The sequence below is a fragment of the Pezoporus wallicus genome, unplaced genomic scaffold (genome assembly GCF_028554395.1).
Source record: "Pezoporus wallicus isolate ANWC-B61680 ecotype Strahan unplaced genomic scaffold, APGP_CSIRO_Pwel_v1 contig_14862, whole genome shotgun sequence".
Classification (NCBI taxonomy): domain Eukaryota; kingdom Metazoa; phylum Chordata; class Aves; order Psittaciformes; family Psittacidae; genus Pezoporus; species Pezoporus wallicus.
In genome coordinates this window covers 246,752-258,836 of record NW_026638252.1, presented here as the reverse complement: position 1 = coordinate 258,836, position 12,085 = coordinate 246,752, and the positions used below count along the sequence as shown (strand labels likewise).

At 41.9% G+C, this 12,085-nt stretch overlaps 1 protein-coding gene across 2 annotated transcripts; it reads left to right on the top strand.

Moving 5' to 3' along the window:
• Positions 1–5,558: 5,558 nt before the first annotated feature.
• On the top strand, positions 5,559–9,418 carry UTS2 (urotensin 2). 2 transcript variants are annotated; one of them, XM_057410232.1, is made up of 4 exons: positions 5,559–5,761; positions 7,990–8,100; positions 8,665–8,708; positions 9,295–9,418. In XM_057410232.1, the coding sequence occupies exons 1-4, from the start codon at positions 5,659–5,661 to the stop codon at positions 9,409–9,411; spliced, it is 375 nt and encodes a 124-aa protein (XP_057266215.1). In that variant the 5' UTR covers positions 5,559–5,658; the 3' UTR covers positions 9,412–9,418. The 2 variants fall into 2 exon arrangements, with proteins under 2 accessions (XP_057266215.1, XP_057266214.1); XM_057410231.1 differs by lacking the exon at positions 5,559–5,761 and having other exon boundaries at positions 7,650–8,100.
• Positions 9,419–12,085: the final 2,667 nt, after the last annotated feature.

Genomic DNA, 12,085 nt, shown 5'->3' with positions numbered 1-12,085 from the left:
CTCCTGGTCTTACACATCTTTCACCTCCTGCTATGCGAGGAATCTTCTTAACCACTAAACAGTAGCTAAATAGCAACTTCAGAACTCTCATGTATCACCAATCTGCCCTGGGAATTCTTGCTGGAAGGAGGACTTGGCTTCCATTACTAAGTTCCAGCACAGCAAGAAACATTCAACTTGTCAAATCAGAGACAAGGACCTGCTATCAGCTTCCTTCCCCTTTGTTAATTCCTAATCCCGTTGATCACTCCCATCCGCAGGGACAGCTTTCCACTCCAGTCAGATCAGACAAAGTCACCACAGAGAAAATCAGTTCATGCTTGTAGTGGGAATTATTTGATAAAGTGGAATCCGTCTCAAACAGTGAAGGGAAGATTCCACATGGCTGACTGCCAAGAAACATGCATTCATTTACAAAATAACCTTGAAAGAACTGCTTTAAAGATGCCCAATGAGACCTATGCCAACTTTCCCCCTGTTAAGTACACGTATTTGTCCTGGAATATGAATCACAGAGCCTGCAGAGATTCCATTTAATTAACAAAAAACCTCCAAGTAGTGAAGGATTAAAGGGATTATGCACTCGGGAAGTGAAGTAAAAAATTAAAGTCTGCTTTTGTGAGCCATTCATTTACTGCCTACGCTGAGTAGGGCAGTTAAATGCCAGTGATCATTAGGATACCTCTTGGATTAGTCCATAGCTCCTGCCCACACACTGAACTTCTATAGAAGTACTTGAAATTTGTCCTCTCGTACCCGCTGTGGGTATGAGAGTGATCCTGAGACTCTGTGGTGAATAAAATAAGTACACAAAGGTGAACATTTGAACAGGAAAATAAAGAAAAGCATAAGGATACCTGTGACAAAATTGCCTTTGTTCCATGCCCTCTCTAGATGCAAGCTGTTTGCCTCTTGCTTTGCAGACAGTGAAACAAGGCCATCTTCAGAGACAGGAAACTCTTCATAGGTGTCCAATATCTGCACCCTGCAGCTGACAGGGTATAAAGCAGTTTCAATCAGGGAGATACGGGAGACACCTCTTATACCTCATCCATCTTTTGCAATTTGCTGCTTTAGTATTTCTGCACTTCTTCACTTTGAGCCAGAACAAGAGCAAGACAACAGCCTGGGCTGCCCATCCCCCATCATCCCCACTACTAAGAAAAGAATCAGCACTTCCCTGCTCTCATAATTGCAGTTTTAAAAATAAACTGCAATTGCATAGTTAGTTCCATTACATTTTTGGTGGAAGAAACCTGATTTCAGGATCTGGTCTCTGCTCCTCGGTTTGCAGCTGCATTATCCAGAACCCAATTCCCATGTGATGTGCTGTATTTCCAAGCTCCAGTCACGCCAGACTTACTTTCCTTCATGTCCAACAGTGTGAAGCTTCAAGTTTTCTAATTCTGTAGTGCTGAGAGGACAGGGATTTAAGGACCAGTTTGTCAAGCTTCACTTGGAGAATATACCCAGACTACAGTCTGCCAGCCCAGCAGGGCCAAAAATCAAGAGGGTTTTTCCCTCCCAAACTGGTGGAAACTCTACCACAAAGGAGCAGTGTTTTAGCAGCTGTGCTTCTCTACCAGAGAACTTTTAGACAATTTGCCAATTCTGCAGCAAAATATCTTCAGAAAGGCCTATGGACCTGCTGCCATCTCCTTTTACGCACAGGTATGTATTCTGTGAAGCACACGTATGCCCCTTCAGTCCACCAGAGAGCAAGAAAACCTAGGTCAGAACCTCTCAGAGATCCTGCTTAACTTTCAGAGAAACTCAGAAGATAGAAATGCTACTATGCACAGCCAAACACACCATGTAGTGCTACGTGATTCTACAGAACATACACCACGTGTGCTACATTACAGTTAGGCAGAAGCAGCATCTTCAAAGGAGGAAGTTAACTGCAAGCGCCCAAGGTACGGTTGGTTTTGTTCCTTTGATCTGCTGAGTCTCCCAATAGGCTGTTTTCTGCACACTCTAGAATGTAGAGTACACATAAAGCAATGCAAACTAACGGCAGGAAAAAGCCTTACTGCACACATGATTTCACAGTGGTCTAACAATCATGTCACAAAGCTGAGCAATCAGCTAAAATGGGAAATTTTAAGTTAGTGTTAACAACTTTGGTGTTAATGAGGCCACAATCTGCTAAAGCAGCAGTGACAGCAAAGCAAACCCCCCTCCCCAAAATGCCTCAATGATAAGCTAGACCCTAGCAGGGAAGCAAGCAATACTACAGGTATGTTTTTCTCTCGCACCAGCCAATATGTGTAAACCCATTGAAACAAGAGGTTAAGTTAAAAATTCTAGTAAAATTCAAGGAAGAGCTGGAAACCTACATCAAACAAGCTCATCTGCAAATTACTAAATTCAAGCCAAAAAGCTACATCAAAAGTTATACCGAGGAAAAAGTCCCTCATGCGAATGCTGCTGCTAAATCGCATTCTCTCTCAAATTCCTGCTCTTTCCAAGTGTCACAATACTGCACTAAAACAACTACTTACACTTGCTTATCGTAATGCAGTTTAAAACAGGGGAAAGAGCTTTTGCATTATAGATGAGATTTAATCCTTCCTATTTTTGTATGATTTTGGTGGGTGGTTTTGTTGTGTCTTTAAGTTTTTTGTGATTTCATCAGCAACTTAGTCTTCACGAGCCATCACTTCAAACTAAGAATAGCTGTTTCTTCTGATAATTAAGAATAACATTTTATGATAGGATAGCACATACTTACTACTTTGAGTTTGCTCAGTGATTTATCTGGACTACTGCTGCTCTCTAACGTTACACCGAGGCACCTCAAAGCCTATGAGAATAAAAGTTAAATAAGTTTGCCCACAAACCAGTTTTGGTAAGAATTAAGTCGATTCCCAAGTTTTCAAAGTGCAGTTCACACTTACGTCCCTCACCCACGTGCTCAGCGCTTTGTACCTTCGTTTAGGATGAGCTGTTTCTTTGCTTTGCATGATGACGTGTGCACTGTCCCCTGGGGAAAATGCCTTTGACATTTTGGTAGAGTAAAGAGTGTCTAAGTGACCATTTCAAATCTGAGTAAAGGCAATAAGCTGTGGGCAAGCTGCCCGACTTCCACATGACGCACTTCATGATGGCTCTAAGAGGCTGAGTCTTCCTTGAGAGAAGATAAAGGACATTGGTTGCTTGTGAAGAGTGCTTCATTAGCTTTCTTTGGAGGATGCTCAGAGTGAATATTGACAATGCCATTGTCATTGACAGTTCACTGAAGGAGAAGCATTGTACAGGGCATCTAGCACCAACAGTGAGATCATGCATCAAATCAGACCTAATTACTGTCTGCAGTTTTGGAATGAAGAGTTGCATGACTCAGATGAGGAGAGAGAATTCCTTTCTTGTTACTTCTCTCATAGGAAAGCACAGGGAAAGAGGTGCATAAAATATAGGAATTGGGTTAATTCTGTAGAGAAATTACTTTGTCATATCCATTCACTTCAGCAAAGAAAAGTCCCGAGAAACAGGATTTGTAGTTCAGACACCTGCAGCATATGTCCTGTAAGTCAATATCAGACCTCTGTACACACAGGATGACAGAGAAGTTTAGGTTAAAAGGACCTCTGCAGGTCCTCTCTTACCTCTCCCACCTTTACACTCAAAGCAGAGCATTTGAGCTTACATGGGGATGCCCACAGCCTCGACAAAGCCTTGGTTTGAAATTCAGTCCCCTTCCATCCCTGGAGCTGTTAAACCTGACTGGATACACTCCTGGACAAACTGCTCTGCCTGACCCTGATTTGAGCAGGGGAGGTTACAACAGAAGAGACAATAGGCTCAGAAAGTTGGGGCTGTTCAGCCTGGAGAAGAGAAGGCTGCGTGGAGACCTCAGAGCAGCTTCCAGTATCTGAAGGGGGCCTAGAGGGATGCTGGGGAGGGACTCTTCATTTAGGGACTGTAGTGACAGGACAAGGGGTGATGGGTTCAAACTGAAACAGGGGAAGTTTAGACTGGATCTAAGGAGGAAATTCTTTCTTGTGAGGGTGGTGAGGCACTGGAATGGGTTGCCCAGGGAGGTTGTGAATGCTCCGTCCCTGGCAGTGTTCAAGGCCAGGCTGGACAGAGCCTTGGGTGGGATGGTTTAGTGTGAGGTGTCCCTGCCCATGGCAGGGGGGTTGGAGCTGGATGATCTTAAGGTCTTTTCCAACCCTGACTATTCTATGATTCTAAGTGCTCCAGATTCACAGAGTCCGCAGCTTGTCTGGGCAACCCGTTAGCATGGGGTGTGCTCTCTCTGAATTAGACTTGCAGCAGAAATAGCCCTGCTCTAGATGACGGTTGTAGTTAATCTGCAATTAACCCTAGGAGTCACCAAATTTACAACATAAAAATTAATCTTCAACAGGAAACCTTAATGAAGACAAAAGCAAGCAGATCACTCCTTTTGCAACTTAAAATTATCACACAATTCAGCAGAGGGAAAGAATTTCAGTAATGTTAGTTGAATTTTACAGTATATTGAAGCGCATTTAAAGGCACATTTGATTAGAGAGGCAGGAAAGAAAATTACCAAACTTTAATTCCTTATGAGCCTGAACAGCCATAACCTTCTCACCACCTGAAGGAAACAAAATTGTTGTAACTTACTTACAAGGCTCTATACAGTTGGATATGATGCTTCACAGAGAATGAAGATGAGGGACCAGTCCAGTTAGTCTTCTCTCTTCGATACTAAATAGTAAGTAGAGAAGACAAAATATGCTAGATGGAGGGAAATGAAGACTAAAGTTTGAGATTACATACAGCAACTACTGTGCTAGCATTAAAAAAAAGCAAAAGCTGAAAAAGTTCAAAAACCCTTAGCTAACACACACAGAATTAGGTAGTTAGTTCCAATGGGGGAAAGAGAAGATAAGCAAAATGGAAAAGGGTCTCCCAGTCTAGCGAGGGACCTGTGTTTAATATCAGCCAAAGTAGTTTATATGTACCAAGCAAGTCTCCAGATGGAAGCTGTGCTTTCTCTGCCAAGACGGTTCTCTAGGGCAACATTGGATGAGGTCTTCTCAAATAAATAGATGTGAAATGCTCTGGGGGGCTCGGGGAGCTCAGAAATCAAACTCCCCTTCCATTCCCTTTGTAAATGAACTCGATATTTTAACTCCCCTTCTCTTGTACTTTTTCTGGCACAAGAACCCCAAATACAACACAACACATCCATCCATCTCCCAAGAAGAAAAAAAAAGTGAATTTCATATCAGATGCTTTGCGTCAAGGCTGCTAAGGCTCATAAATCAGCTGTCTGATTGCCCTGGTCATTTCAACTAATGTCTGACCCTTTTGTTAACTCATGATTTATAACTGGAAGTTACTTTTTTTTTAATGCCAGATTTATAAACTTTACTGTGCTTGGTTTGATATAATATCCATTTTGTACACCAAGCTATAAGACAGTAAATTTATTGTCTATGAACTGTTACCTTGAAAAATTACATCAATGCAAAGTGGTTTCCATTTAGAATCAATGGGCAATAAATTCATTGGATTTTTTTCTTCTGAAGGGGGGAGAGAACATGATGATATTTATGAGGTCATGAGCGGCTATATAACGGGTGAAACAGGGAGCAGAGGCAACAGACAGGAGTTCGGAGATACAGGAGTAGGCAAAGACGAGATCCATCCAACACAGCAACAATGCATAAGCTGGTATTCTGCTGTCTCATTATTATTGGCTTCTCCTGTCCTCTCTCATCTCTCCCCATCATCAATGCCAGTGAGATGTCGTATCAACTCTCAGGTAAGAGCATTTTGATTTTAATGGTCAGAAAGCAGGGGCTGAAGCAGCAAACCCAGAAGAGAAGCAGCTATGCTTTCTGAAGGGCCTTCATCTGTGCTGACCAGCTTAGCAAAGGTGGGAATTTCTTCCCAACACTGGCAGCACACGTGACATCATCAGTGAAGGCTACTCTTTAAAATGGGGGAAACTGGGTGCCCTAAATATTTATTCCTGCTGCTTTGAGATCCAGGAGACAAAGGTATCTGAGCCTTCCAGCACCGAATGTAAGCTGGCATGTACAGCATCTGTCTTTGAAGCAGCATTAGTAGGCATTGAGTAATTTAAAGAAACTTGGCTGTACAGTGATATTTAGCTGAAGCTGTATTTAAAAAGGGGGAAACCTACTGCAGAGATTGATGCATTCCTACTGAGATCAAGAACAGGCAAATCTGTCTTACACTACAAAAACAGTGTATTGAGCATGCTATTTGTTTGCGTTAAAGCAAATTCCATTCAGTCCAATGGAAGAATGAATCTTGGCTTGAAAAAGCTGCCCTCAAAGTTTGGCATTATAGCATACATCAAGATTGGAAGAGCTCAGTAAAGATGCACAACAACTGGGATGGCTGCTGTCATCAGAGCGGACCTGTACTGGAAGAGTTTCTGAAATGAGTTCTGAAAAGCCAGGCAAATCAAACCCAAAGTTACTGCATAAAGGTGACTATTAAGAAGTGGCTGTTCTTACCTGGTTTTCAGGTACAACAGCCATTGTGCTGGTTTATAGGCATCAGTAGTCCCTAGCTTGCTTTGAACATCTTGGACTCACTAAGCCAGCATCTTCTTAAGCCTTCCTCTATGTAACCTGCATTTACAGACAACCATGACTCAGTATGGATAGCATCTATCACATCACAGGGTGAACAAGCTGGCTCTAACATTACTGCATTTGTTTGAAGACATCCATTAGGCTTATTAAATCTTCCTTGCTAATATAAAGTCTGTGCACTGGATAAGATAGAACTCTGTATTAAAGAGGGCTCTCATTTATGGCTTTGTGGTTTGGTTTGGGTTTTGTTGTTGTTTGTTGGTTTGGGTTTTTTAATCTCAAAATCAATTTACCTGCCAACACTGCTCTGAATTTAAAAACAATACAAGGCTAGAGAGAGGAATTATCTTATTATTGGGAAGTTACAATACTGTTATAAAGAGTGTCTTACACCAAAATCCCCACTGTCCTTTGCAACTGCCCATTTGTACAGTGAACAAACTAACAATGTGGGCATCAAAGGTCTTCATGTTCTTGATCTATGTCTAAGATTTTGAAGTGTTGAGGGATTATTTTCAGCAGCTTATTTTCTTATATATACACCCTATTAAGGAGTTAGGGATTCTTACCCACCCTGCAGGTAAGAGCAACTAGAATGCCATAGTATCACCTAAAAGTGCAACTAGAAAACAATACTCATCTCCACAACTGGAGTTTGACAATAGCATCCTCTCATTGCCCCCAGTTTCGAATGTCTGCTATATATTAGCAAACATGAAATTTACTGTTCAGATTACAGAAGCCTTATTTACCTCAAGTGTAACACCACGAAGGGCTCCTACTGAAGAGCTGCCCCAGGGCACAGCCTAGTTACAGAAATCCAAATTCTCTATGCACCTACAAATTAATTCCATCAGGTATCCGCTGTTGTTTCAGAAAAAGTAGTAGTATCTGCAACTGGTACACACATTAAATGAGAGAGATGACTGAAACGCATCGAGAAGCACAGCTGCCAAAATATTCCTACATTTATCCTGCCCTTCACCTCATTTTATTGCATTTAATAGTTGGGAAACCAAACAGGTTAATAGGCCTTGAACAGGAAGCTTTGTCTTTATTCATGAAAAAGCTCCAGCATAGTTGATGTAGAAATGGACTAAAAACTGGTGTGTGAGTTCCCCAAGCAATGGCAGCAGCTGCTGTTGGGTCAAAAAACTTTCTTAAAGAAAGACCTGCCAGAGAAATGAGGACCTGGCATTAACATCAGGAAGGTATCTCTTCTCAAAGCTCTGGAAGTAAAAAACCCAAGACAAAACACACAAGTATCCCTATTATATTCATTAAATGAGGATAAGCAATTTCATTATAGTCTTCATCAGGCTGCCAACAGACCTGATGAGAAATCATCTGAGACAGACTGAAACAGGGATTCAAAGCAAAAAACCCTCTTACTGTATGCTTCTTTGTCATCTTCCATTTGCAGCTGATGAAGATCCAAGATTAGACCTGGAGAGACTGGGCAGCCTAGGAAGCACTTCCCTGCTTCAGTTCCTGCCAGAGCTCTTGGGCACACTGACTGAAGACAATAAAGGAGGTGAGGAATTTACCACAACAATATATGGAGGAGTGCCCATGATCTGCATGTCCAGCTTCCATAAATATTTTGTCCCACTCCTGGGTATTTTCTGGAGCACAGCATTATGTGCAAGCAACAGAGAGCTGACATTTAGTGAACTGGGACCTTGGGGAAACCTGCTGAGCAGCCATGCTTGCAGCTCAATATTAGCTGTAAAATGTCTCCAACTCAGTTTAGTAAAACCTCCATACAACAAACCCAGGGCAAGGCAAAAACTGGCCTAGAAGGAGCTAGCAGACAAAACAAAACAGCAGTCTCTTAAAAACCATCAGTACTTGCAGAAGATGCAACAGCAGCAGATGGTTCTGGGGGCAACAGATGCCTGCTGAAGGACAATACAGTTTGCATCTGCTGAATCCCAGATCCTGCAAGGAGAACTGGCCCTGCTGCATCAAAAGGGTTTTCTATTTGGTCCACTGAACATTCCAGCCTCCTGCTGGCTCCAGAATCATGGCACACGATGCCTTGCATAGGTTCCTCATTTCTAAATGGTAAACATTTCATTATGTCTCCCCTCTCCAGGTCTTAGCCCCAGCAGCTACAACCCAAGGGAAAATATCAAAGAGGTAAGCAAATGACCACCTGTCACTGAAACAAGAAAAACAAGACCCCACATTTTAAACCACATTTTAAAATACATGGAATTGTTATCATCATTTAAGAACCAAAGACTTCATAAACAGTACAGACTAAAACATGCCACAGTGCTCTTGAAGCAGGAATCAGCTAGTTAGGTAAGTGGGAGGTGGGGAAACCAGCAAAAAATCCAGAGCTCTTCATTCTACCCACACCGAAAAACTGCTTTACTAAATAAAGGCCAACTTCCAGCTTCACCAAGCCAGGCCATTAACCAGTATAAGCTGCATGTCATTTCCCCCCAACACTACAACATAAGCTACACAGTATTATCAGATTTGTTATGAACCATTAGGTAAATAGAGAACATAATTCCTGCTGAATTATATATAAAGGCAGAAGACGGGGACCAGTTTCAGTGCACCACCTAAATCAGAGGGCACATGGGGCAGTCGCCTCTCCTTCCCCCAGTCAGAACACAGGGCTGTGCAGTCAGTTGGGGCACTGAAGAATGGACTTTCCCACTGGGAACATTTATCATCCAACAGTAACCTGTCTAATGGTGTTTGACTTTAGACTTTCTACGGAAATCATCCTCGAATTGCTTTGCTGGGCCGCTTCTTGACCAAGGATAGGAAACAGTACAAGAAACGTGGGAATCTTTCCGAGTGCTTCTGGAAATATTGTGTGTAAGCAGGAGAAGAAAGTCCCCCTGACTTTGGTTGTGTAATTTATACAGATGTCTGAAAACATGTTTATAGATTTGCTTTTGATTTGAGAATGAAGAAACATGAAGCCAGCTCCTAACTTTACATTCTATGCTACTTGGAAATTAATAAATTCTTGATGTTTTGCAATGATGCTGTGAGCAGTGTGGTATTTACTTAAGACTACAGCACAATAGAAGAAAGTAACGGGACAAAGAGATAAATGTGCAACATGAAAAGAACTCGTGCAGGGGAAGTAAGATTCCCATGGGGTCCCATGAAACCTCTCAGAAGATGCCTCAGTTGCATCTAAGTCCAGAGGCAAGAGGACTTTCTCTTTTGTTGCTTGGTCTCTTGACATAGCTTGGGATGCCAGGGAGAGAGGGTCATTGCTGCATTCCCTGATGATGCTGAGCCAGTGAGGGATGGCAGCTTAGCAGTGCCCAATCCCCTCCTAACATCCACAAGGCACCATGGAAACAATCAGCACATTTCAGGATCAGGATCAAGCATCTGCTCCCACTACCACTGGAGAGAAATAACTGCTCAATCCCAGGTACTTCTCAGTAATATCTGCAATGAATAAAGCTAAAGATCCCCCTCCATGGGATGGCAATCTTGACAGTATGCACATTCTCAGTCTAAGTTGTGAAGCCCTACCTTGTTCAATACATGCTCTGCATGTATCTCATGCCAATCAAGGCTCAAAGAAAGCTTGACACAAACTTCACTTAATACACATACTACATCAATTGCAATAATATACATCATAAATCTCTGAATGTGCTGTTTAAACAAGGCTTGATGCAGCTTGCTCACCTCACATAAATTGTAAGACAGATGAAGGCAGTTATAGCAAAGAAAAACGTCCTTACAGCAGCTGGATGCACTGTGCAGCTACTTGAAGTCTTCTGAACATTCATCCTTACTCAATGGAGCAGTCAGTGCCTGTCTGGAAGTTCCTCCTTTCCTGCCTCCTCATCAGTCAATAAAAACTGTAAGAAAGACTCCAAATTTATCTAAATGAGTAACCATCTAAGGCAGATTTATTTCATAGACATGGAAAGGGGTAGAGCCTACAAAGGGTGGAGGGAAAAGAAATAAATCTGTTCAATTCCGCTTCAAATATTGCAAACATAAGGCAAAATAAGCAAACCCCACAAGAGCACCTATGTACAATCAGAAAGAGGTCATGAATAGTTTCGTACAAGTCTATTTTCTAGACATTAACACCACCAAAAGTAAACACACCCTGGAAACATTTTTTTTGCAGCATATTTTTAGTTTTATTTATAAGACCAGAAGCTCCTTTGAAGTCTACAGCGAAAAATCACACCTGGAAATTCAACCCCAGCTGAGTATTGTATCAATAAAATATTCCTGATGTAAAAATTCATTTGATTGCAATTTAAAACTTGATTCAGCTGGAAGATAAACTTACCAACCCGGGACTCATTCAGCAAATACTCATCGCACTGGAAAAACACATTCAGGTCCCTCCTGTTCCTCACAATGCCATGAAAATATTTGCACATCAACTCCTCTTTTAAAAACACAATTCTGTATTTTATGAATACAACAAAAAAGAAATTGCCAGAGAAATCCACCGAGGGTTTCTAAACTGCTGCTGCCCCCACAGGGGGTATTAACTGCATCATTACTGCACTTGCACGTTTTCCCTTTGGTCACCAAAGAAGTGACCTTCCCAACAGTTCTAACCTGTCTGCAATGTTTAAATTATGCCAGGTAAGACAAAGCCACATAAGCAAAATAGTGTGTGCAAATCTGGCTGCACTATTTACTCCACTGATCTTTCAGAACAGACCTGGATCTCCCTTTGACTGCTCCAGCAAACTAGAGACTGAAAGAGTAATATAAACCGACGTAGAAACTACCAGTTCCTGAAACCTTATGGAAATGAGGTCCTTCCCAAACAGCTTGATAAGGCATTTGACTGCAAGACGGTGTGGTTCTAGTGGGGTAAAGAGTAGCTTGAGAAACTGTTTTTTTGTCCTAAATCTGGCTTTGCAGCAAACACCGCTTGATTTTGGGGCAAATATTTAGTTTCATCATCACACAGGGCACTGATTCACCTCTTCAGTCTTATTTTTTCTCCCACACCATATTTATTCTATAACCCAGGACTAACATAGCCCCAGACAAGGACTTGCACCCAAGATTTAGCCAGGATTACAAACTTTGAATTCAAGCTCCTAGGCACATGCACCTTCATTATTGTATGGTCAGAGGGTATGATGTTCACAGAACTACAAAAACTAGGATGTCTGGGATTTCTGTCGCTGAAGGATCTTTCTGGGCACAAATTTACAGGAGCAAGTGCTACAAACAGGGTTAACATCTCCAAGCAAGGAACACATACAATACTATCAAGTTTTTATATAAAGGTCAGAAACTTGACCACTTGTAGCAAAGACAGCACAGGATACAGTGAGTGAAGCTCCACAAGTTATACTCCTGGATTTGGTTTGAACCGGGGGTATATATTGTGCAAGCCCTTTGTCTCTCTGCCTCTTTTATACAACCAGCATGTTTCCAGACCTAGGGAAGGAAAGCATCTTTCAACTGTTAGGTGCATTATTAACATTCTCCTAAACTAAGCCCCACTGTTTGTAAAGTGGATGACATGTATGCCTGCTAAC